Source organism: Dipodomys spectabilis, unplaced genomic scaffold, assembly GCF_019054845.1.
Source record: "Dipodomys spectabilis isolate Male_0828 unplaced genomic scaffold, ASM1905484v1 ptg000163l, whole genome shotgun sequence".
NCBI lineage: Eukaryota > Metazoa > Chordata > Mammalia > Rodentia > Heteromyidae > Dipodomys > Dipodomys spectabilis.
The window spans coordinates 15,614,760-15,640,798 of NW_024870840.1; the positions used below are offsets into that span (position 1 = coordinate 15,614,760).

At 45.9% G+C, this 26,039-nt stretch overlaps 1 protein-coding gene across 2 annotated transcripts in view; it reads right to left on the reverse strand.

Moving 5' to 3' along the window:
* Positions 1-1,198: 1,198 nt before the first annotated feature.
* The window catches only part of Nuak1 (NUAK family kinase 1), a 70,536-nt gene continuing 45,695 nt past the window's right edge, over positions 1,199-26,039 (reverse strand). For both annotated transcript variants that reach the window (XM_042693344.1, XM_042693345.1), the window contains 5 exons: positions 23,766-23,917; positions 22,405-22,470; positions 10,676-10,795; positions 8,302-8,434; positions 1,199-5,049 (listed from right to left, as the gene is read on the reverse strand). In XM_042693344.1, the coding sequence (XP_042549278.1) occupies positions 3,896-5,049; positions 8,302-8,434; positions 10,676-10,795; positions 22,405-22,470; positions 23,766-23,917 (1,625 nt within the window). In that variant the 3' untranslated portion in view covers positions 1,199-3,895. The remainder of the gene's footprint in view (positions 5,050-8,301; positions 8,435-10,675; positions 10,796-22,404; positions 22,471-23,765; positions 23,918-26,039) is intronic.

The following is a 26,039-nucleotide window of genomic DNA, read 5'->3' on the forward strand; positions in this document are numbered from 1 at the left end:
CTAGTGTGTGTACACACACACACACACACACACACACACACACACACACACACACACACCCATGACAATACCACAGCTAAGCTTCTTCCAGTAGATCATTTCCTTGCAGAAGCAGGCTTTTCTTGCTTGGATCTACTACTAGGTGCAGAATAGGACTCCAATATCTGGTAATAAGGTAGGGTTTGATGTCATTTGATATTGAAAAGGAAGAAAGAGATGTACAAGGAGAAACAAAAGAGAGAGCACTTAGTATTCTGGGACCCACTGCCTCCAGCCATCTGTTCCAGTGCATTCCGAGCTGTGTCCCCTTGAGAATGCAGAATAAATGTGCTCTAGATGTTCATGGCATCTTGGGTAAGTTTCTATCACCTACACCCATCCCATCCCATATGTGACTAACTTAAATAATATATAAAGAAGCAAGGTCCCAGTTCAGTTTGGTTCACTGCAATTTATTTAATTTAAAAATAAAAATAGAAATAAACAAAAAAATCAGTTTCCAATAAAGAACAAACACTTTGGGTAGTTATCCAGCTTTTTCTCCACCTTCCCCTGTTCTCAAACCAATCAAATGAGTGAAAACCAATTTTGACTGGAGCCATAGAGAATGTTGCACCAATTAAATTACACCAATATATTATTATACCTTTGAAATGCCTTTCAGACCAATAAATTAAAAAAAGACAAATTCAAATGAAAAAGTCAACTTTTTATTACCAAAAAAATAGAAATTAAATAAAAGTCACAACACGGATTTTTTTTAAAAAAAAAATGTGCAGTCAAGTTTCTCTCTCTTTTTTTCTTTTTTTCTCCTAGGAATGATCCCATGCCAGTAAATTCCCTACAGAACATTTCCAGTTTGGCAACAAGCAGTCAGTCGATCATTCACATTTGTACTCAAGACAGCAGGCCTGGGCAAAACTCACTTGAATTTCACCCTGCAAAGCGCTCTGTTCAGCTGAGCAAGGAAGAGCGCTTGCTAACAGGGATGGAAATTCAGAGGTGCTTAAAACTTTTCATTTCGCCTGGGGTCTTGAAGCACTTCCTGAAAACTGATCTTGCCTTGAAATTTACCTGTTTTTTTTTTAAAAAAAAAAAAAAAAAAGAAGGAGGAGAAGAGGAAGAGGAGGAGGAGGAGAGGAAGAGGAGGAGGAGGAGGAAGAGGAGGAGGAGGAGGAGGAAGAGGAGAAGGAAGAAGAGGAAGAATTATTCCACCCCTTTGGCAGGTATGTAAACTAAGAGCTGGAAGGGCCCCAGAGGAAAAAAAAAAAAAGCCAGGACACCAGGTCCTCAAGTGTCTGTCACTTGTAATTCCATAGAAATTCATCAAGCATAAATTCTTTGGCTGGAGTTTGGCTGGTAGGGATGAGAAGACTTAAGAAGCAATGGAAACGTTGCTTTGAAGAGATTTCCCCTCTAGTCTAAGTTTTTCCTAGAGAGCACAGTTCACATCACATCTAGAAAGAGATGTCGGAACAGAGCAGGGTCTGGGTGACCAGCCTGTTCACCACTTCCGCCCTCGTGGATTACAAAGAAAAAAATCAGCTCTCTCCCACAGCCCCTCAGGTATCTGAGACCATCAGATGTCACCGGCAGGCAGGGTTCCGCTCAGAGTCCCCGCTTCTGGCTGGAGGATATTGTTTGCCACCATCTGTGGTAAGAGCATACTGATGTTGGCGGGGAAGGAGACGAGAGAAGGATTTTTCCTGAATCACATCGTTTTTGCTTAAAGATTAGAAGGATGGAAAACACAAACCAGATGTGATCACTTGGCAAATGGGGGGGAAAAAAATCACATCAACTAGTAGGTAGATGTTACACCTAAGCCATATTTGAAAGGTACTGATGAGGCCAGCAGCCATGCTTGGAGGCCTGCGGTGAAGCAGCAGAGGCAGTTCACAAAAGGCTGCATACAAAGAGGCAAGGAGATGGGAACTCAGAGGTTATGGGTTTCCCACCATGCACCCCACACCTCCAGTGAGTTATCTATAGACTTTTCTCCCTTTTAGTCTTTACTGGAGTTCAGGAAAGAGGTGAACTTGAATGAATAAACTAAGCAGCTTCCCACAATGCACTACTCAGCTCAGCCTGAAGGAAGGCCACCAGGGCTAGTGGGTAAGGAAGAAACAGAACTGTCTCCATAAGGAAGGGGCGATGTCATCCTAATTACTGTTCTCAGTGCTATAAGGTTCTCCAATGATATTCTAGGTTCTCCAATGATATCCTGAGACCCATCTTCCAATCTTTCTAAGTAAGGCGCCATCTTGAGAAGAAGATTTTGATTTGCCTAAGCCCATGGAATCTGAATTTCAAGCCTATTGTGGGAATATTCATCTCTTATCACATGGAAATTTATCAATTATATAAGTAGTTTAAGAGTCCTGTCACACTTGTTTTCTGCCTCCTCCTGAGCCATCTGGATGACTCCTCAGGAAGCAGTCCTCTCCTGAGCTGGTTCCTGACCCACTCTCCTTGTTCAATACTTTGTTCCCTTAAACAGGTAGAACATGCTTTCTCCCCCAAGCCCAGGATGTCAAAGTTTAAGACCACAATACAGAATACTTAGATTTGGGGAATGAAGTTCCTTCAGCCTGATTTTCCTTTCCTCGCTGAACTAGCCACCTACACACCAACTCTAGATGCAAATTCGTCTACCACTGAGGATTTCACACTTTGTAGATGCGCTCTATTAGGGCCTGGGGGTTAAAAGCTGGGCCAGCTGCTTCCATGGAGACTGGGAGGTACCACATCCATTCAGGCAGGTGAGAAAATTCTAGTTCCTATGGAGATATTAAAGAAAAATGTCAAGTTGTCCCTTACAGGTGGGGCTCACCTTCCATCCAACTGTGAAAAACCGCAAAGGGTCTTGTGCTCTAATCACAACTATTAGTTTCAGACTCTGATATATTGCCATCTTTTTTTCCTGTCCATCTTCAAGAGGTTGTGCTAAAGAGCAAGGCAGACATCAGGAAAGAGGAAGCAGACATCAAGGAATCAAAAAATTGCCATGGACTGATTGTGTCCCTAATAGAGCTAAAAGCACACGTACTAACTCTCTCTCTCTCTCTCTTTCTCTGTGTGTGTGTGTGTGTGTGTGTGTGTGTCTCTCTCTCTCTCTCTGTCTCTCCCTGACTCTCTGTCTCACTAAGGCCCTGTTTCCCATTTAAAGTTGAGTAGCAAATGAACAAATGGCATGAAAGAGTTAATACAGATCCCATAGCATAAAATGCTTTGACCTGATTCCCAGGGCTTAGACATATCAAAAATGACAACTACATAGCATGATTGCTACTTTCCCACTTCCTGTTCCCACAGCAGCCATTACTATCAGTCACAGCACTCTCGGATGTGCTTGGGCCACTCAGATCAGCACATCCTGTAGACATCAACAATTGATCACTGATTCAAGCTCAAATTGATGAAATCTTGCCAACCCATGCAATCAGACCAAGCTTGCTTATGTGAGAACAAAAAAGAACAAGCAAGCTCTTTGGGTTCATCCAAAATGGATGGCCCCAGTCTCTCTTATGCCACCGCCAAAAGCATTTAAAAATGCTTCTGGGGAATGTGATCTTCCCTCTCCGTTCCCCTTCCACTAAGTGCTAGCCAATACCACCTTCCCTTCCTGGGACAGCTGGTCCTCCACAAGGTGTCATATGCAAATGCCAATTAGGATGCTTATTCAGACTGGCAGTTGGCAGAATTGGCAGAGAGCTGCTTCTCCCTCTGAGGCGCTGGCTCAAGATTGCAAACCTGGCCAAGCCAGACGGCGCCAGTCCTTTTTCAGTCTGTGGTTGTGGCCAGCAAAGAGGTAACTAACCAGCCTGTTAGTACAAGTCCTGCTCCCTATCCTCCCTTGCACCCACCCGCCCCGATCCTGGGTGCCCTGGAGGGCTCAGTTGAGCTTGCTACAGATCTCCAGCGCTTTCTTGTACACCTGAGTCACATCATCCATGTCCGTGAGGAGGGAGAAGCTACTGTCTGCCAGCCGGTTCCGATACCGTTTCAGGTACTGGGGTCTGGGCCGATTGTGGAGCGCCTCAAAGTCCTGGAGCTGGAGAAAGTTTTCAGCAGAGACGCAGCTGCGGATGCGCTGGCAGACGCGACGATTCTCCTGCATATCCAACAAATCGAAGGAATCGCTGGACAGGACACTGTCGTCGCTGATGACGCTGGAAGGGCGGCTGTAGCTCCTAGATAGGCCCTCGGTGGGGACCCCAGATGTTGACAAAGATTCCAGTGTGGGCATTTCGGGACTAGCGAGGACCAGGTCTGCGGTGGCTGCTGAGTATTTGCTGCTGTGTTTCAAGATGCCCTTCCTGCGGCAGGACAGGCTGTGGGAAGTCACCCTGGCTGGGTCTGGGAGGCTGGGGGAAGGGAGACCACTCTCCATCACGTCATTACCATCCAGCAGCTCTGAGGATTCACTGCGTTCTGGTGATGAATAGTAACCTGATTCTCTCTGCTGGGTTTTTTTCAAGATTCCTTTCTTGGGCATAGTGGCTGACTGCTTGGGGCTGAGCTTCCCCTGCATGTCTGCCTCAGGAGAGGTGGGCAGGGGCATACCAGTCCTGCACAAGTCCTGCTCCATCTTAAAAGGAGATGGTAAGGCAGGACCTACCACTCCTTCAATGAAGCCCGTGCTATGTGACCGGTGTTCACTGTTGCTTCGCTTCTTCAGGATGCCCTTGGGCCTCTTGGAGTTCAACTTGGATGGGCTTTCCGGTACCGAGTCCTGGACAGACTGGGCAAAGTCATTCTCCTTCTTGGATTTCTTCAGCGATCGCTGCCGCTCCAGCATGACTTCCGACGCTCCAGGTTTGGTCAGGCCCTTCATTTTGGCTTCAGCCTCAGCCTGCAGCCCAGTGGAACGGTGGTGCCAGTCGATGATCCGTGCCAGAAGCGGGGACTCCGAGTCACAAAGGGCATCGCAGTCGCAGACACTGCTCTTGTAGCCCCAGTTCACCCACCAGTGGTTCGCGATGTCCTCAATGGTAGCCCGGCGATCGGGGTTCACCATCAGCATCCACCGAATGAGTCCTCGAGCATCTAGAGGATGAGAGACAGAAAGATTTGGAAAGATGCATGGGATCTTTTGGCTATTGGGTAGAAATGATCTCCAGAAGCAGTTAATAGACACACTCACTTTAGGAAAAAGCCATGGGGAAGCCTGGGCCTGTCTCACTATGGAGCAAGAAGCCAGAGCCCTTTCTTCATACTGGACATCAAAAGCATGATCAAGCTGAGGTCTGAGGGTTGCAGTTCAAAGCCAGCCTGGGCAGGAAAGTCCGTGAGATTCTTATCTCCAATAAACCACCAGAAAACCGGAAGTGGTGGTGTGGCTCAAGTGGGAGAGCACTCACCTTGAGCTGAAGAGCTGAGGGACAGCACCCAGGCCCAGAGTTCAAGCCCCATGACCAACAACAACAACAACAACAAAAAGCACAACCAAGGCCCATACCCACAAGCCAGGAAACTAGCACATCCTGCTTTTCCATGACAGAAAAAAAAAAAAAAAAATGTCCTGTAACTACCCACCTTTCCACCACCCCAGACCTTCCAAAAGCACAGAAGGCCAGGTTTAACTAGGAAAGAATTCAGGCTTGATCTCGCTATTCCTTTAGTGGATATCACTTTACCGACACAGAAAACAGGTGGCTGAGCACTGTGGCTCCTATAAACACTCAGTGCTTCCAATCCCTGGAAAAGGTCCTGGAGGCAAGGGCAGAGAGGAGTTCAAGGGTGTCAGGTGTGGTGCTCACTGACACACCTGAGCAAGTAGAGCAGCTGTCCCCAAAGGTAGCCTCACTCCAAGGTCTTGGCCATGTTCTGAGAGCCACACCCAATGAGCTCACCTCTTTTCCTTGTCTGACCTAAGCCATACTGGTATTCACTGAGATGTCAAATGAGAGAGTTAACCTGTACCTGCTATCTACTCTTCTATCCACAGCCTGTCTCAAAAACATTCTCCTTGTACATCTCTTTGGCCAGAGGGTTGGATGATCAAGGATGCTCCTCGCCAACAAGCTGAGTGTTAGGTCAAACTATGTTCCTCTAGTTGGGGTTGGATTATATCTTGGGAAGCTGCCACTTCCCACCCAGACTCCCCTCCCCGGCCACCTAGGAAGGCTGCTGAGCAGCTGGCAAAGGTTTGGCAATGGGGACCAGAGAGCTGCACCCCTGAAAAGCAATGGGATGGTCTTCAGTCATTCGGTAAGCATTTCCTGAACTCCCACAATGTGCCAGGATTTCTATCAGCACCAGTTAGGAGGAGGGGAGGAGGAGGAGGAAAGCAAATGAGACCACCAAAGAAGTTATTCCAAAAATTTCCCAAAAGAACAGCTTAGCTTATTGAGAAACAAATATATATCTACAGCTAGATATAGGATATATGTACTTCTTTCCTCCCCTTTCTCTCTGGAATTCACTCTGTCTCAGTATGTTTCTAAACATATACAGATATATGGATATACAAACATCCATATGTGTATGGATGTGCAAATGTGTGTGCATGTATCATATATATTACCTTATATATAAATATATATGTGTTTATAAATTCATAGGCAAGTCAGTCCTCATTATCCATGGATGCTGTATTTACCAATTCCCCTACGAAGCAAAAGTTATTTGTAATCCCCAAATCGCCACTCCCAGCTCTTGTAGGCATTTTTGCACATTCACCTAGCAGTGAAATGTTTGAGTGGCCCCAAAACCTACGTGTGCTAGCAGCTGGTTTCAGCTCTCAGCCAGTACACGAGCATGCTTTTCTTAGCCTACTTAGGAGAGCAAGCGTATTTTACATCTGGGGACTTTCTGCTGTGATTCCTCTGCTTAAAATGGTCCAAAGCAGAGTGCAGAAGTGCTGCTTAACACTCCTAAGTCCAAAAAGACCTTGATGTGCTTTATAGAGAAAGGATGTGTTAGACAAACTTCAGGCCTGCTACTGATCACCGACTTCAAAGTTAATTTGACAATAACTTATTTCTTTTCCATTTTTTTGCCAGTCCTGAGGCTTGAACTCAGGACCTGGAGGCTGTCCCTGAGCTTCTTTTGCCCAAGGCTATGACTCTACCACTTAAGCCATAGTGCCACCTCTGGCTTTTTCTGAGTACTTTATTGGAGACCAGAGTCTCACAGACTTTCCTGCCCTGGCTGGCTTTGAACCTCGATCCTCAGATCACAGCCTCCTGAGTAGCTAGGATCATAGGCGTGAGCTACCAGTGCCCCGCTAATAACATATATTTCACAAGGTGTGTTTAAGTATAAATACACAAACATTGTTGAGTGTTGATTAATAGACAAAAATATTATGACAAGAATTCACCTGCTTCTCCCTCCCTCCCTGCTTCTCCCCCTAGAAAAAAATGGATCTGTATCCACTAACTCTCAGTGCTTGAAGCAACTTCATAAAGCATAACTATAGCAAGCAATGAGAGTCAGCTGTGTGTATCTCAGTCAGTATGCACACATCTCTGTTGTAGATAAGTGAAATCCTGGGTTAAGTACACCACTGATAGTCATCTGTACACATTCACACTGTGTATGCATCACGCTGAAGAGACCGAGCTTGGTAGCTTTAACCACCAGAACACACCGGAGGCCACAGTACCCAGCTTCCAAGCACAGTGAATGAGAACATCTACCAGCTTCTTTCCTTCTTAAGAATCTTGAGCTGATATGTAAGCAAGCCAGGTTCCATCCTGGAAAAGAGGCCATAGGATGGGAGGGCCTCAAAGAGGCAGAGTCCACATGGAAGGGTGCTGAGGCAGGCAAAGCTCAGCCCCAGCTGCAGTGCCCCCTGCTGGCTACAAATAGAAAGACACTCCCCCAACCCCCAAGCAAGGCCAGGACACTGCTCAACCTAGAGGATGGAGAGAGATGATTACAGGGTGGTTGTTTAAACCACTGAGTTGGTTTTGGGGTCAGAAGGATCAGATCCCAGGAATCTGACTCTAGGCCGAGGCAAAGAGGTGAAAAGGACAGAACACTACCCTCGCTTGGCACATCAGTATAGGCAAATGTGGGTCATCTGTCTACATGGAGAAACTCAAGCCAGTAAGACTGAGTTGCCCAGATGTATACAAGCCCCCCAGGCTGCCATGTAGAATATTTGCTTTTGAAATTTCCACCTAGGACAGTTCCGCTAAAGCAGTCTCACAGGCCGGCTTTGTCTAGGAGGACTTTTCTGGAAAGATGGATGAGGTAAAGCAGAAGACTCCTTAAAGACGTATGTAGAAACATATGAAGGAGAGCGTGTGGGCTCCCTCCCCATTCCCCAGCCCTCTGGAGGACACGTACCTGAGGGTTGCGTGGGCTCCCGGTATTCTCCACTGCTGATCTGGCGGATGAGGTTTTTGTGATCGAAACCATCAAAGGGCATCGTTCCGTACACGAGAGTGTAAAGCAACACGCCCAGAGCCCAGCTGTCCACCTGGAGCAGGGAGATGGGAGACATAGGAGCTGAAAAACCGACTCCTGACATATCCTTCAAACTGTCAGCATCACAGGCTGTGAGCAGCCACCACCGTTGCCTCCTAGGAACTGAGTGAGACACCTGGCAGACAGGGTAGACAGCCTGACAACTGACACAGGCATCAATGCAGCAGGTCCTGCCTACGTAAGAATTGTCTTCAGTAGATTATCTCCTTTGGTCCTCGCTATAACTCTTTGAAGCAGGGTGGGCCTGGAATATTTTCAGCTCCTTTTAATAGATTAGAATACTGAGGCATAAGACCACAAATTGGCTTTTCCAGTGGCTCTCTCCCAGTGATGGAGGCAAAATTAGAACGGAGGACTCTTTATTCCCAATTCAAGATTCAAATGCACCATAGGCTGCAAGCTCAAATTGCACCGGAGCCAGGCAGATGGAAAGAAATAAGAAAAAAGAAGAGACATAATATGGAAGTTTAGGGACAGAAACTAATATGGAAGTTTAGGGACAGAAACTAACTGTAGAGTATATTCATCCATCCTGGGCAGGCAGCTAAATTTGGCTAATTGCTACTGTGAAGAAATGCAGGACCAGTATTGTGGGATCCTTTAGTTTTTACAGAGAAATCAAAACCCAGACTTTTCTATGAAGTCTCTCAGTTATTAAGTACTTGTTTGATTTTCTTACAAATACAAGTGTGGCCAAATAAACCATGCTTGCTTGGCTAGATCATAGATTACCAACTTTGTGCCTCAGACACAGAGCATGAGAAACCAAAGCAGCACTCAGGAGCTATGATAACTTTACAATGTCAAGTTCTAACCATTATGTCCACTGATTCTGGTGCTTCCCTTCTCTGGTGCAAGCTCTTGGCACCCTTCACCCCACACCCAGTTTTGCCCCTGAATACTCTCAAACACATAAATATTTGTAAGAAAACATTTCCACCCACTGGGCAGCTGCTATTTAAAGGACACAGAGTGAATTTCTCTGTAAAGAGAACCACCTTCCTAATGGACAGTGACCCCCTTAACACCTCGCCCATTTGCAAAATAATATTTTCATATCTAAGTATCTGGATGCTTTAGACATGAAATACTTTTCTCATGAAAGAAAGACGTAATTAAAATGTATCTCTGGCAGGACACCGCTGGCTCATGCCTATAATCCTAGCTACTCAGGAGGCTGAGATGTGAGGATCATGGTGCAAAGCCAGCCGGGGCAGAAAACCCATGAGACTCATCTGCAATTACCACTCAAAAACCAAAAGTGGTGCTGTGGCTCAAGCGGTAAGAGACAGTGCCAGCCTCAAAGACAGCGACAAGGCCCTGAGTTCAAGCCCCATATCTGACCAAAAAAAGTATCTCTGTGTTAAATATATGTGCTGTCAAAAATACATGTAAAAGAGACGCTCACTGAAGAGTCAAGGGTTTTCATCTTTGCTTGTTCTATTTACTGGGATATAATAGGAAAAATTAAATGTTTCAATCCAAAAACACTCTTAAATATATTTATATAAAAGACATTATGGCTGGGCAATGGTGGCTCACACCTGTAATCCTAGCTACTCAGGAAGCTAAGACCTGAAGAATGCAGTTCAAAGCCAGCCCACATAGGAGAAAGTCCCTAAGACTATGGCTCAAGTGGTACAATACTATCCTTGAGCAAGAAAGCTCAGGGACAGCATCCAGGCCCTGTGTTCAACCTCAAAGACTGGCAACAATAAATAAATAAAGTTATGTGATCATCATAAATCACATTTTAAGTAATATGACAATATAATTAAATATAAATAAATTTTAAGTTAACAAAGGGCAGAAGTACATGTTATGTGTGTCACAGGAAGGAGACCTTGCCTTTTAGCAAGGTCAGTTATTTTTAGGTGATCTCAATTATTTTTGAGATCTCACTTATTTCTGAAATCAGAATTCTAGCTTGGAAAAGTCTAAGAGTCAGATATATAGATATAGACATAGATATACAGATATAGATGTATTATGATATATCTTAGGTGGTCTCTACTGGGCGAAGAGTTACAGATAACTTTATTTTCTCCCTTAGGATTTTCCAAATACTTTTGCTTTTATAGCTGATATTATTTCAGTCAACATAAGCTTTCTTTGCTTGCTTCTTTTGTTTGGTTTTGCTTATTTGCTGCTCCCTCTTCCTCCCTTCCCCTCCACCACCTTCTCCTCATCCTTCTCCTCCCCCTATGTGGTGTACACCAGGCAGACTTCTTACCTCTGGCCCTCGGTAGGGCCTCCCATTGACGATTTCAGGGGATGCATAGAGTGGGCTCCCACAAAATGTTTGCAAGAACTTGTCTTTCTGGTACAGGTTGGAAAGCCCAAAGTCCGCAATCTACAAAGAGAAGCGAAACACAAGAAGATTCGTGAGTGTCAGCAATAGATCAATTCATCCCCACACAGAGCTGATGGGAAACCTGGATGGCCATCTTCTCGCCTGTCCCGAGTCTTCATTGACAGAACTGGGATGGGCTGTGTCTCCCGCTGCAGTCCATCACACCCATCTCAAGTTCTGCCCTGTCTGTAGACTGCAGGCTCTGTTACTCAAAAACCACTCTTCCTACGGACTCTAGTCTACACTTAAACTGACAAATCATTTCTACAAATTCACCAACTTAGCCAGGCCCTCGCGTCTCACTCTTATATTCCTAACAACTCACATGCTGAGACCTGAGAATCACAGCCAAGGCAGACCAATCCATGAAATTCTTATCTCCAATTAACCAACAAAAAGTCAGGACTGGAGGCATGCTTACATGGTAGAATGCTAGCCATGAGCAAAAAAAAAAAAAAAAGCCCAGAAAGAATGCAAGGCTTTGACTTCAAGTTCCATTACTGGAACACCATAGACACACACACACACACACACACACACACACACACACACACACACACACACACACACTCATACAGACACAATCACCTACATGATAGTCTAAGGAACACAGAGGGTACAGAAGCCTTTATTGTAGAAAATGTGTCCCAAGACCCCCAATAATTGTGTTGTCTACAGTTTTGGAGTGCGGTAGTGATGTTAAAGATGAACTTAAGCTGGGCACTGGTGGCTCATACCTGTAATCCTAGCTACTCAGGAGGCTGAGATCTGAGGATCCTGCTTCGAAGCCTGCTCAGGCAAGAACGTCTGTGAGACTCTTAGCTTCATCTCCAATTAACAGCCAAAAAACTGGGAGTGAAGCTGTGGCTCAAAATGATAGAATGCTAGCCTGAAGCAAAATTGCCCAGGGACACAGGCCCCGCATTCCAGCCCATGACTGACAAAAAAATAAAATAAAAATTAACTTCTTTGGTCCTATTTGAGATAGAAACTATGCCTGTGTTTTTTCTATAGTTAAAAAAAAAAGACATCCAGTAAATGCCTGAAACTTCAGACAGTACTGTATCCTATGCATCCTATGGTTTTTAATTTTTTTCTTTTTCTTACACATCCCATTTTTCATACATACATTCCTGATAAAGTTTAACTTATAAATCAAGCACCCTAAGAGACAGGTTCTAAGCCCTGAAAAAAAAATTAACAACAGACTCTAATAAAGTTAGCTGTTAATATCACGAGTCTTGCACTTTGGTGCGGTGATTAAGCAAAATAAGGGCCATGTGACCAAATGCACCATGATATCAGGACAGTCAATCAGATAAATGAGACAGCTAGTCACAGACGGGGGGGGGGGGGGGGGGGGGGGGGAGGGAGAGGGAGATAGGGGGGTAGCACAGACAATGAAGACACAATGCACATGAAGATGATGTACTTTCCAGGTAAGATGGAGTTGGAAGTTTACTCCAGAATGGCAGCAATTTAACACTGATGAATTGTTTATTTTCCATGTAATACTTTTGGACTGTAGCCCACTAAAATCATGGCAAGTAACATGTCAAATGTGGGAGACTACACATAACTGTTCATTTAACATTTGTCCCACTGTGGCCTATTCAAAAATCACACCACACCCACCATGTTGTCTACATCGCGAGGTGGGAAACCCTGACTTTCTGCACTGACACTGCTTCACTCTGGTCAGAACTACCTTTGACCTCGGTAGGACACAAGGTGAGATACATAGGGGACTGGATTTTGAGGCACCCTATTTCCCTGTACACTACCCCTCTGGGTAACTCTGTAATTCTGGGCCTCAGTGTATCCACCTGCAAATGAGAATCATGATCCCTACCCTGTTCTAGCTCAGGACATGATTGTGAAATAATAGTAATCAAGTTGAGACCATAAAGGCAAACATGTTTCAAAACTTGTACACTTCATACCAATGTTTCACCTAACCTTGCTTCTGTTCTGTTCCATACTCTTTGGCATCAATCTCCTCTTTGGTTGCTTCAAGTATTTTATTTCCTTGTATGTGTGGATGTACCTAGTATATGACACAAATAAGTACAGACATAGTTGTACACCCTACACATATGCATGAATATTGATGCATATATATTCACCTTCCCTACCAGATTCTAAGTCCTGAGGCAATTGGTAGGTTCTATACCTTCCCCGCCCCCATTTCTGTATCATCCCCTGCTGAGTATCAGCCCACCAACAAACATATGTCACAACAGCATTATCTATCCTAAAAAGCCCAAGATACCAATAGATAATGCAAAAAAATGGCAGTGGGCTATGAACTTTTTATAGTTACCACCTATTCAACACATTTCAATGATCAGCCACAGCTCCATGCTCGAATCTCATCCTATCAAAGACAAGGTGAATTTGACTGTGTGGATAAGCTCCTCACCAATCCACTTTACATCGAAAAGTGCTCAAAACAGTCTATTTCACATTATGGATACTTTTAAGAATGCATTGCACTGATGAGGAAACAAAGGAGGGAGGGAGACAGGGCTGTTCCTGCTAAGCCTTGTAAATAGTAAGCCGTGATGGAGCTATAAGCCGCAGAGCCCTTGGATGAATGATCTGGGTAGTTCACTTCTGTGAAGCCACGCCCCCCACAAGCCCCACCCTCCTGTGGATTCTCAGTTCCCCAACCTGATTTCCATTTGCAGCTTATAAATAGGCTGGGTGGTTCACAAGCCACAAACACAGCAAACAGCCCAGCCTGAATACCACCAGAGCCTCTGTTTTGAATGAAGCCCCTAGAAGCAGCCGATTTGGTCACAGTTATCCTTGAATGAAGAGAATGTCATTGGAAGCAGCTGGTGTATAGCCACCCTCAGAAAAGCACATTCTCAGAGCTCAGATTGCACTTAATTGCCCTGAATTCCACTTGCTTATCAGGCGCCTTCCCCTCCCCACCCCAGCCCCGGCCCCCCAACATACACACAGGCTTTCAGGAAGTTGGTTGGAAGCTTTATGAAGTGTGTTCTGTCAATCAGAAGAGGAATGGTATGGCTGCAGCTCTGAGGATCAAGTCCCGAGGCTGGTACAGCTAAAGCAGACTCAGCCACAGCTCAGGAAAATCCACTCCCAGCAGCGTGTGCATTGTGTTGTCTGGGACACGCTGGTGCTTCCTTCACGCATGTGTGTGAGAGTCCCCGCTGTGTACACACGCACCACCAGAGCTGGGCACCCTGGCTATGTGGAGCAGCCGTTGTGGAGAAGTGTGTTTATGTTATGACCCCCTCCCATCCGCACAGACCGATGTTTATCAGCCTCTCCCCGTAAAGCTGTCATTGCCGCGGACCCAAGATTAATAGAAACCTAGATTAGCCCATGTTCTTGGCACTTGAACGGAAAAGCAATATTAATCAAGACACACATAGACAGAGACAGAGAGAGAGAGAAACCCAGGCAGTGGGGGGTGGGGGAGGGGGGGTTCTCAAATCCTAAGCCTTTCAAACCTGGGCTTTAGTTGTTAGGATTTAATGACACAGGGAGCTTATGTGTAACTGTTGGCCCTTTATAGGCCTCAGTTTTCTATGAGGGATGGTAGGAAGAGTCTCTACCCATATAGTGTTTAATGATAAACAATACAACAGAAATAAGGATGCTTCCAATAATAGACACCCAACTGGAACTAAATCGATGTTTGCCTGCCACCTTTTTGATTCAGATAGCTTATTTCCTGATACCTGAGACAGAGTTGATCTGAACAGTAAAGAAATGGAGAAGGCTTAGGTGCCCGTGAAGGAATTGCACGGCTTTGAATCACAAAAGGAAGAAGTCATTTCTTTGTGAAATGTTGTTCCAGTCCTTCCAATTAAAGCCAGGAGAAAGCCTTGTTGGGATGGAGCAGGGGGAGGGGACATGGGGAGGGGAAGGGAGGAGCTTTAGTATCTTTAGTAGCTCTCCATCAAACCAGAACGCTGAAATTCCACTTGGTCCTACTTGGTTTCTATTATGTTTATTTTTGAGATTATGTTGTGCTCACCACACTGGTTTTCAATTATAGGCAAGGGCTTCTTTTCCTTATAATTGTTACTTTAGAAAAAAAAAATGACTTGAAGTAAATTAAAAATCTTAAGCCAGCCTAGGAAAAGGGAAAAAAATAATGATAATAATAATCCAGGAAGAATGAAAGCCAAACTGAAATTTGGGAGGTATTCAATTCAAACAGAATAAGACAAAAATAATCATATGTCAGAATTATTTTCCACATGAAAGAACCTTAAATAATGGCAATCCCACCCTTTACTCTGGAAGTGAAGCAGCTGAGGGGTCTGGGCATGAGAAGCTTTGCTAAAGGTCAGGAAGATGCGATGCAAGCCACAGGCCAGTGGGTCTTGCCTAGCTGTCCAGTTTCTCAGCAACAGAACATCAGCTATACACCGAGGTCATTGTTTTCCAGCAAAGAGGCCACTAGGCTTTGCTTTCAGAGCAGCACTTTGCTGCCACACCAGTAAGCTTTAAAGAAAGGTGCTTCACTTCTATTGTTGCTGGTGCTAAGTTGTTCCCTGGTCCCGTGTTTGTTCAGAAACATGTTTGTTCTGTCTCTGCCCTGCACTGGGCAGCAGTTCAGCCTCTACTCTTGCTTAGGGATGGAGATGGTGAGGCTCATTCCTTAATGTGGGGGGTGGGGGGGAAAGGGGGAGCAGGAACTTCTGTTACTATCAGTCCTTTATAGGTATGTGCTCTGCTAAGTAGAAATCAGAATTCAAAAGATAAATTAGGAAGTAATCCTTCACCTGTCAAAAGGATTAGCCCTACCCTAACAGGGATGAACCTGGAAGGTAGTGTGCTAAGTGAACGAATCCAGGCCCACTGTCTGCTTCTATTTGTGTGCAGTCCCTAAGGTAGACAAATTCATAGAGACAGAAAGTAGAGCGGTGGTTGCTAGGGGCTGGGAGAGGGAGAAGCACAGAGCTTAATGGAAGTGGGATTAGGGGGTACGGGAGAGTGGGTTGAACCTCTTCTGTGATGGTTGCAGAGTGAGAACATGTCTAATGCCCCTGTGCTGTATGCACCAATGCAGTCCACTGGATGTTACATTACACATATTAAAATATGTGTAATCATAAAAAAAAAAAAAAACAGATTAAGCCTAGATCCTGTGAGCAATGAGCTCACCTAGGGGGAAAGGAAGTATCAGCTTGTTGATATTAACGCTAAAGGAGGAAGCTGATAAGAATCAACAGTAGTCTGGCACTCACAGGCAGTGTCTAAAAGGAAGTGTGGTGCACTTGACCCATCCAAGGTTGGCCTTGTTTATTATGGACCTCCCGGGTAGGACCCACCAAGCCACTCTGTTTTTCCATCTGCAAAATGGGACTCATGGCAGGCCTCAGTTCAAGGGTATAGAGAAGCCTAGAGACTAGACAGGTAAAACCCATGAAATGGTCTTGGTAAAGAGAACTATAAATCACGGCCATCTTGATCATCATGGTGGGTGGCTTAACTTTTTAACTGTTTGCCAAACACAGCAAACTCAGAACTGAAGGCACTGGGAGTCAAGAGATCTTATTACTGCTCCTGTAGGAAACAAGCATGGCCAGTGGGCGAGGCTGTACTATAGGATGGGGAAAAGAAGGCACTGTAGGGCTTAAGTACTTGAGTTCAAATCCCAACCTCCTCTTTTCGCAGCTCAAGATGTATCAGTTCCATCCTGTCCCAGGACCAGCAGCAGCAACACCACTTGGGAGCATCTTGGAAACTTGGGTCCCTTACTCTATGCCCAGTTCATAATCTACATCTTGACAAAAAGGCCTAAGGGCTCATTTAAGACATTAGCCTTGTGTTTCTTCATCTTCAAAATGGAGCTGATGATGCTCAAGGAGTCTGGCTGGGCTGGTATAAAACTAGGCAAACTGATACATGCAAAACACTCACACAAGACCCAACACGGAGCAGGCTTTCCATTAGTGTCAGCTATTAAGCTTAAACCTGTTTTGGCAGTGAAGCTTTACAATAAGAAAGGTCATTGCTTTCAGGCGGGGAGGGGTCACCCAAGAAATGGGCTTTCTGTGACTCAAGGAAGACAGCCCATCCCAACCAGGAAAACACGCTTCACGGCTCTTTTCTGGCCTCAGAGTTGATCACTGCTGGCTTTATCCATGACAGCCCCATGCTGCCTGGGCAGTGAAGAAAAAAAAACAAAACAGGGAGTGGAATGATGGGTAGAAGGGACATGGCTTTCCTCAAGAGACCAGGAAAGAGCAATCCACAGCAATCTGGGGAAGCTCTTAATGGAGGGCGCATCCAGGGGCAGCCCTCCTGGGGATCGAGGCCCAGCCATTGTTGGTTCGCTGCATAACACCACGGCGGCCTCCTCTGTTCTATGACCCAGGCAGTCTGGCTGTGGGCCACAGGCAGCACTGGGAAAAGCTCATCTGGAGACAGTGTCTGCAAGCCTCCTCCACATGAGAAACAGCTGACAAAAGAGAGGACCAAAGAGGTGCTCAGGTGATGCACTCTCGGACTGAGGGCAACTTCAGGTGGTACGATGGACGGTAGAATCTCGAGTCAAATAACCATAGGTTTGTAGTTATTAGCTAGCAGAGCTTCTTCACCGACTCATACCCACCCTGGTTTGGAGACATCCTGAGGGCCAAATGAATGAGGCACCTGGAAGGTCTGACACCGGGCTCTGGCTCCTAGCAGCTCCCAAGCCCTCTTCCTCACCCTTGATGTCCGTCCATTCTGTCAAGCCCCTAACTCATCCTTCAAAATCCAGCTCTTCACAATTTGTGCACAGACCTACATCAACTTCCTCGTTAGCATTTCCACACGCGGGACATGGACCATCTGGTCCCACCCAAAGGATACGAGAATGCTCCCTGGAAGAAGAGGCACTCAAAGGAACTCCAAGGGAGGGAGGGGGAAAGGAGGAGTGAGAAGGGCATTTCAGACAAAAGGAACCAGATATGTCCACGGTCAAAAAGCCAGAGAAAACATGGTGGACTAGCAGGGCTAAAATGCCAGGCAAGGGACCCGCTCTGACCACCCAGGCTACCACACACTCACCTTGCACTAGCCTGGCACTGTGCTTTTGTAGACAATTGTACCGTGTAGTTCTTTCTTTATTGCTTCTATTCCTATCTAGAATTCCAAATCCATTAGAGAAGTGCCTTCTTCATTTTATCTTTAGATCTTATCTTTCCTTGTGGGTTATTATTACTGCTAGATTCTGCATTCACAATGACAGGAATCTGGTTGTGTGATTCACTATTAAATCCCACAATAACCAATACATAATAGAAACCTGGAAATCAAGATCGTCCATAGCAGATGTTCAATGAATGAATAAACAATACCTATTATAATGGAGGAATAGACGGATGGTGGCAGCACACATGGAATAAAGGTAGACTGACACACACATACACACTTGCACACACAATGGATAAATGCAGGAACAAATGAATTGATGAATGCAGTCCTTACATGGATATAACCAAAGCCCGGAGGCCTGTGATCCCAAGCCTCCGGCTTATTAAGGCCCCGAGGTTTCTATCTCATCTTGTCCCTTGCCATTCAAAGCTCCTTTTCTTATCCCCAGCAGCTCAGCTCCCATTGTCGCCAGGGGCAGCAGGCCATCTCCCCTATACCCCTCTACCCTGAGCCCTTGAGGCTTAGCAGATTCCCAGCACTCTTTGAGGAGGTCAGCTGACCCTAGTGCCTGGCCCTCTGCTCCTGGGGAGGCGTTTGTTACAGGAGCCATCTATGGGAATTGTCAGCATTCCATTCTCCCAGAGAGTGGGATGAGAAGCCGCTCCATTTTTTATTAATTGTGAATTAATGCTATGCTGGGTGCTATTTTAGTTCATGCTTCTACAGAGTACGGAATGCAACCCAGAGCAGCACATTGCTTTCATTCCTTCTGCTGACCGACTGCGCGAGTGCAAATATTTTTAGAAACCACACCCTCTCGCAGTGGCCAGATAAATAATTTCCAGCTGAGGGAGTAGCTCAGTAGTACAGTGATTGCCTAGCATGCACAAGGCCCTGGGTTCAAACCCAGCGCGGCAAAATGATGATAGCAACCACAATAAACTTCCATTGCCACAGGTGCTTTTCTGCATATCAACATCAAGCAGGGAAGAGCCACACAGCTCAGAGCAAAACTGCAGAGTATGTGACAAGTTCAAACCAATAGCATTTGTTTCTTTTTTTGATACTGGTCCTGGGGCTTGAACTCATGACCTGGGAACTGTCCCCAAGCTTATGTGCTCATGGCTAGTGCTCTACCACTTTAGGGCCATAGCCACCATTTCTAGCTTTTCTTTTTTGTAAGCAGTTAATTGGAGATAAGAATCTCATGTACTTTCCTGCCCCCTGAGTAGCTAGGGTTACTATTATGAACCACCAACACCTGGACCAATAGCATCTTTTTGTGTGCTGGTACTGGGGCTTGCACTCAGGACTTCAAGCTCTAACTTGGCTTTTTCTACTTGAGGGTGGTACTCTTCCACTTGAGCCACAGCTTTGAGGCTGGTTAACTGGAGGTTAGACTCTCATGGACTTTTCTGCCTCAAACCTGAATCTTCAGCTCTCTGTCTCTTGAGTAGCTATAATTATAGGTGTGAGCTACCAAGGCCCAACTACCAAGGCCACAGTCCTCCACCCTTCCGGGCAGAAGATGGCCCTACATTTGGGGCACTGTATGCCTGTGAGAGGACCTTGCTGCTTATATCTGGCTGGAGGGCAGCTCATCTCTGCCCATGGACTCCTGGTCCAGGCAGAAATAGCCAGGGCTTTCTGTGTACACAAAGGCCAGCTTGTGGCCATGTGTCTGCCTGCTTCTGTCAGCAAGTGCCCTTTCTAAATATGCTTCGGCAAAACGCTGAGTCAGGAAGAGCACAGCCTATATGGCCAGAAGACAAATCAACGCCAGCTGAAACACATTTTAAAAGACCCTGGAAGTGAGTGCTAGATGATGAAAAGACAATGTGCCCGGAAGTCAAACACACGAGTTCTAATCCAGGCTCATCATTCCTTTGCTCCAAAATGAAAAGGGTTCTCGCATCCCTACTGTGTGTCACACACTAGGTGACAAGCCGGGGAGACTAAGACACAGTAATAGAGTGATCCACCACAGTCTCTCAGGCATTTCACTTGGGACAACCAAAACAAAGGGGTTGGAAAATGATCATCCCTGTTTCTCCATGCTCTCTAGGATCTGAGGCTCAGAGTGGTATTCCTTGAATAGGTAGAGAAAGGAAGAATTAATGATCGATAAAACTGGGAAGGTTTGATTTCTGTTAGGGATGTGTACACTCGTGTGTGTGTGTGTGTGTGTGTGTGTGTGTGTGTGTGTAGTTGCCTGTATAATACATAATAAAATTCTAGACTGAAGGACCTGGTATCTGGGGAGTTGTGAGGCTCAACATCACTGTCCTATTGCTTCAGCAAAAGAGCCATTCTTCCAGGAGCCTGCCCCATTATCCCCTGCACAATTGCTTTCAGAATCCTAAACCAGTCTCCTCCTCCATGAGGGAATTCTATGACTCGGCAGGAAGCTATGTGCCTTATCACTTCTGAAACGACATCATGGGACCAAGAGGTCACATTGTACCACAGAACCCAATCCCCAGGCGAGAGGCTCACATTCCAGGCCTTGTAAAGACTACATTTAGTTCTGAGGGTTCTGGGGGCAGGTGGCAGGCAGGATCAGGAGAGAAAGTCATCAGGGTTAATGACACAAACCTTTAGAAAGCCAGGACCTAATTTTCCAGTCTGGGCCTTCCTACCAAGCCTCAGAAGCCAGTACCTTCACAGGACAGCTAGCTTGCTTCTGGTTCAATTCCTTCTTCGAGGCCGGCCACTGAAGCAGGCTGCTGGGTGTAGTCATAATGATGTGCTATCTGCGTTGACTATAGTTGTTGAAAGACTTTACATTGGCTACTCATGCTCCAGGACTGCATATGGGGCACACAGTAACTGCTCAGAAAATACTCACTGCAAATAACAACAATAACAAATCCTAACAACAGGAACTGGCAGCCCTGGAAAAATGACATATGCAGAAACTAAGACAGACCAATTTATCCCCAAATCCTGCAATTAGTGAGAGACAGGATTGCAAAACAACCTCAGGCTGACTATTCAACTCCATCAAAGTAACTCCTCTTACCCTTAAACGATCACTGGGCTCACTGGCAGCTCACAAAACCAAACATGAAGAAAACCTGATTTCACCCCCAAAGCAAGCCTTTTTTCAGTTGAGGAGAATGGGATTACGTGCTTTTCCCAATGTCAAATAGCTACTTCACCATATGGCCCAGAGTTATCGAACTCTACAACCAGTGCTCCTTCTAGAAAATTCCAGCCACTTCACCAGAAAGGGAGAGTCCCTGCAACTTCACTTCTTGTTCCTCAGGAGAACTGCCTGGACCAACTATGTCCTCCTTACTCTATGGAAGACACAGAAATATGTGACCAAGGTCAACTTCTCTGCAAGAACAAGAGGTCCCGGGGTCACGGCTTCCAGGGACCTCTACAGAATGATGGAGACAAATGGTGGCTGCCTTGATCCACAAACACAATCCAAAGCCCAAAGTAATTAGAACCTTCTAAGAAAGAAAATGGTCCCATCACACACACACACACACACACACAGCAACAATACCCCCAAAGGTATGAGCTCGTTCCCATGCTTTGTCTGGGGACCAGGGATAAGCCATTCACGTCACAAGTGTCCAATTGGAGAGTTCCCACTGCTGCTGGGAGTGCTAAGGCCATTTCATAATGAAACCCATGCGGCGAGCTCCGTTTATTTTGAAACCCTATTTGCTTATTTTGCAGACGTGATCAAAAGAACATTCAGAGAGCTCCCAGGGAGGCAGTTGAACCCTGTCGGCCAGAAAAGTCTTCTCCAGCTAGAGGAGCACCCAGCAACAATACTCTCCACAAAAGTCAACTCCATCACTTGCCTTTTTCTCAATAGAAAACACCACCAATAGCTTTTTGCAGCATCTCCCACCAATACTTCAGCGGGGAGACTGGGAAATGATGGGGGGAAAAAAACAGAAAAGGAACAATACATCTAAAAGAATTTAGAGCCCTACAAGTAACTCCAGTAAACTTGGGTTGGTGAGGTACAAATCTCAACTGTCCCACTAACTTCGCCTTGGGTTACTGTGGGTAAGTTCCTTGATTTTTCTGTGTCTCAGTTTCCCTGTCGGTAAAAATGACATAAACAAAACTGTACCTATCTCACACAGTGGCTCTTAAGACAGAATTTAAGGACTGGCTACCAGGCAAACAGGATGGAAGGCTCGCAGGAAATATTTGTAAGTACTTTTATGTTATGGGAAAGGTTATGAGCTTCCTGAGGACAGAAATCTTAATCATTTCTTTTTATCCCAGCAGGAAGAATAGAATCTGGCATGCCGTAGCAGATCAATTAATGCTTGTGGAATTTAACTTTCTGAACTGGACTGAGTATAAGCAGGAAGACTCTTCTGGAACCTGCTGCCAGCAGAGGGAGGCCATTACGGCATTTCAGACTGCAGCCTTGTAAGCAAAGCCCCCACTGGGCTGGAATACCTAGACCCTGCCTATCAATCCACAAGGCCAGGGAGCTTTACCTTAATATTGCAGTTGTCATCAAGCAGTATATTTTCCAACTTCAAATCCCGGTGGACCACGCCGTTCTACAATGAGAAGACAGGAGAGCACTGAATTTGGGAGCCGCCGAAGGGATGAGAGGAGAGGGGAGAGGAAGGAGGAAACGTCTGACAGATGAAAGAAATGCCCCAGCCCTGGTGGTCTCCACCTCCATCCTTCAGGGCTGTGCTGGCTGTCAGGAAACTCCCCCACCAGCGCCCAGCGACAGGACAGCATTAGTCACTTGCTGTGTGGTTAAGGGAAAAATGACAGGAATCCCGGCTCCCCCAGAGCTTGTAGAGCAGCAGGGGGATTCTTTGTCGGGATGGGATTCTGCTGTCTGAGACAGGATTCCCAGGCCAGTGGCAGACTCAAGAGTGGGTAGCTGTCAGGCCTTGCCTGCTTTTGCCTGCCTGTACCTCCCATACTGGGGAAAGGGGCCTGGACCGATCAGTCACATGAAATGGATTCAAATCCATTCTGAGGGTAACCAGGGTACTCCTCTTAAGTAGCTGGCTGGAAAAGACTTTGAACGTTCCTTTCTTGCTCAGCATCAGCTGGGACTAAAACAGGTGACTGTGGTACTACTGTGTGACCTCATCTGGCAAGGCTGGAGGCTGAACTTGTATCTGGTTCCACGTGTATCTCTACTATTCTCTTCCTCATCCAAGCCCTTGTGATGAGCTTTGAATTCAGGAATACATAGTCTCCTAGAGGAGAGGCCTCAGCCCAAGTAACTCCAGTTTAAACACAGGGTGCTGTCTGGTTCACGTTATTACATTCCTCAGTCTCTCTTTTGTGTGTGCATGTGTACTGGCCTTGAGACCTTGTACTCTCACTTAGCTCTCCATGTCCAGCTTTTGGCAGGTTAGTTGGCGCTAAGAGTCTCACGGCCTTTTCTGCTCAGGCTGGCTTCAGCCCATGATCCTAAGATCTCCACCCCCTGAGTCGCTGGGACGGTAGGCATAAGCCACCAGCACCTGGCTACATTCCTGGTTTTCATACTAAGGTGGAATGAGTCTAAGAAAAACTTCATTCTTCCAGAATCCACTATTTCAAGTAATAAAAACATGGTCCGGGGTCCTTGGTAATGACCAAGAGGATCAACTATGACATAGCGTGTGGTCTGAGTCATGGTGGTGTACAGAGAGGTCAACTACTGCTCACATTTGGGGTTTGCTCAGCACTTGGGATTTGAGCAATGACCGTTTTCTTCTTTCTAGTTTGCAAAAATCCCCACACATACTACAAAGAACAGAGTTCACTTTTCTAATAGGAAAAGCATCACAGGGCGCCCTGGGAACCAACTGTGGTGGGAGCTACGGGCCAGGCAGGGTGATACCTTGTGACAGTAATGCACGGCGGAGACTATCTGCCGGAAGAAGTGTCTGGTCTCCCTCTCGCTGAGGCGTCGCCGCTCGCTGATGTAATCGTACAGCTCCCCTTTGCTGGCATATTCCATGATGATCACAATCTTATCTTTGTTCTCAAACACTGGAAGGTAGGGGAGAGGGGGACAATCAACAAGGATCCTGTTAACCCAGCAAGTTCAACTCATGAAAGATGATGGAGACATCAGAGCAGGTGGCCATAGGGGACGAACCGCTTCTGAGGGATGAAGGCACAGATGGGCGTATTCCCCAACCCGAGGCCTTGGACAAAGTCTCCAGATGTCCGCACCGTTATGGTGACTGGAAGTCACTGCAGGAAATGCAATTCTTTTCTGACTACCTTTGCCAAGGTCATTTCTCCTCTCTTCCCATCAGTCCAGCTCTCCTATGCATCAGATAGCGGGCAATAATCAAATACAATGATCATTTAGTGCCTGTTTGGTTGTGGGTATTTTGTGAAGTTTTTTTGGTCCTCTCTTTTGGAGGAAAGGTTGAACTAGAGCATCGTGCCTCCTAGACAAGTGCTCTACCATTTGAACCACATCCCACCTCTGGTCCTTTTAGTTTGCTTCAAGATAAGATTTTCTGCTTTGGCTTGACCATGATCCTCCTACCTCTACCTTCTGAGTAGCTGGGATTACAAACATGAGCCATTAAGCCTGGCCATCTATTAAGCATCTGACATAGTCAGGTCGATGACAGATCTATTGTGACTCTAAAACGAGTACCTGATTTTGGCATCTCGCTGCTCAAAGCTATCCAGAATTCCCATCTCACTTAAAATAGAACCATTGTTTCTTAATGTGGTCCATCAAGTCCTGTACATGGGCCCTTCTTTGCCTGATTTCACTTCCATTCTGTGAATTCATTTACCATGTCTCCCTGACTCAAATGTAAATTAGGGCTGGTCTATAACACCCGCTGATGTATGACCAAACAGAATGGTATATGGCATATTGGAAGAGCTTAATTATTTATTAAATGAGGAAACTCAAACTTGAATGCATATTAGACAATAATAACCCATCACATAGCACTTCTTGTGCACCAGGCTCATAAAGATATACAAACTCATTTAAACCTCACACTTCATTGTGCCACTTGAAAAAAAAAAATGAGGAAACTGAAGCCTGTAGAGATTATGACCTCCAGTTAGGCTCCAAAACTATTGGCTGCTTCTTACAATCACATACACACACATCTGCACACTCACACACATGCACACATGAATATCCACACTTATATGCACACACACATACACACACACACACACACACACACACACACACACACACACACACACACAGCTGTTTCCCACCTACCTGCTCTCCTCTTTGCCCTCACCTACCTGTCATGGAAACTAACTCACAGGTTGTCCTGGACTGCACTTTTATATCTCTCACCAGTTGATACTTAGCTCACAGTACTTGCTAATAGTGCCAACTTCATTCCTACATTATATGTCCACTTCCCCAGCCTGGACTGTGAACCAAGACTGGAAACCTTCATTTGTGAACCAGATATTCCTAAGTAGGATTCCTAGCTCTGTCCCTTTCTTAATGGCCATGTGATATTGAGTTCCCGCTCTGGGCCTCAGTTTATACAACTATAAAATGTGAGTGGAATTCCTAGGTCCTCCTTGGAGTGCTTGGGGAGAATTACTGACTGCAGGCGAGGTAAGTGTTTACAGCAAAGCCAGCTCATACTCGATAATGTTAACAATTACTGCTGATGTCAGTATTATTAGACACACAATGGGGACAGAAATAGACACATGATACTCACTGAGAACTGACTGGAACTGGGACCCGTCCCAGGCTTGGGTCCCCTGTCCTCCCCCACATTGTCACTGGTTACTAGAAGCTCAGCAACCCACCCCACACCTCCCACCACACACACACACACCCCTCTCTCTCCCCACTCCAGTTCTTCTTTGGCTCCTTCAAGTCCAGCCAAACCCCTCTGATAAAATGAAGGAGGAAAGGCAGGCAAGAGGAGGAGGGACTGCCAGATAAAACTGGCTGCCCCTGTGTCTGCTGGCCTCGCTGTACCCTGCTGCTTCGGCTCCCACCAGGAGTTAGCTTGGTGTGGACTTTGCATTAACAGCAAACTTTAGAAACTGGAAAGGATGCCTTGGGATGTGTGGCTCCGGCTCCAAACTTGGAGTGATGCACCCTGGGGAAGCAGCAGGTTTGCTCACTTTAAGTGGGACTAGAACAAGGGAG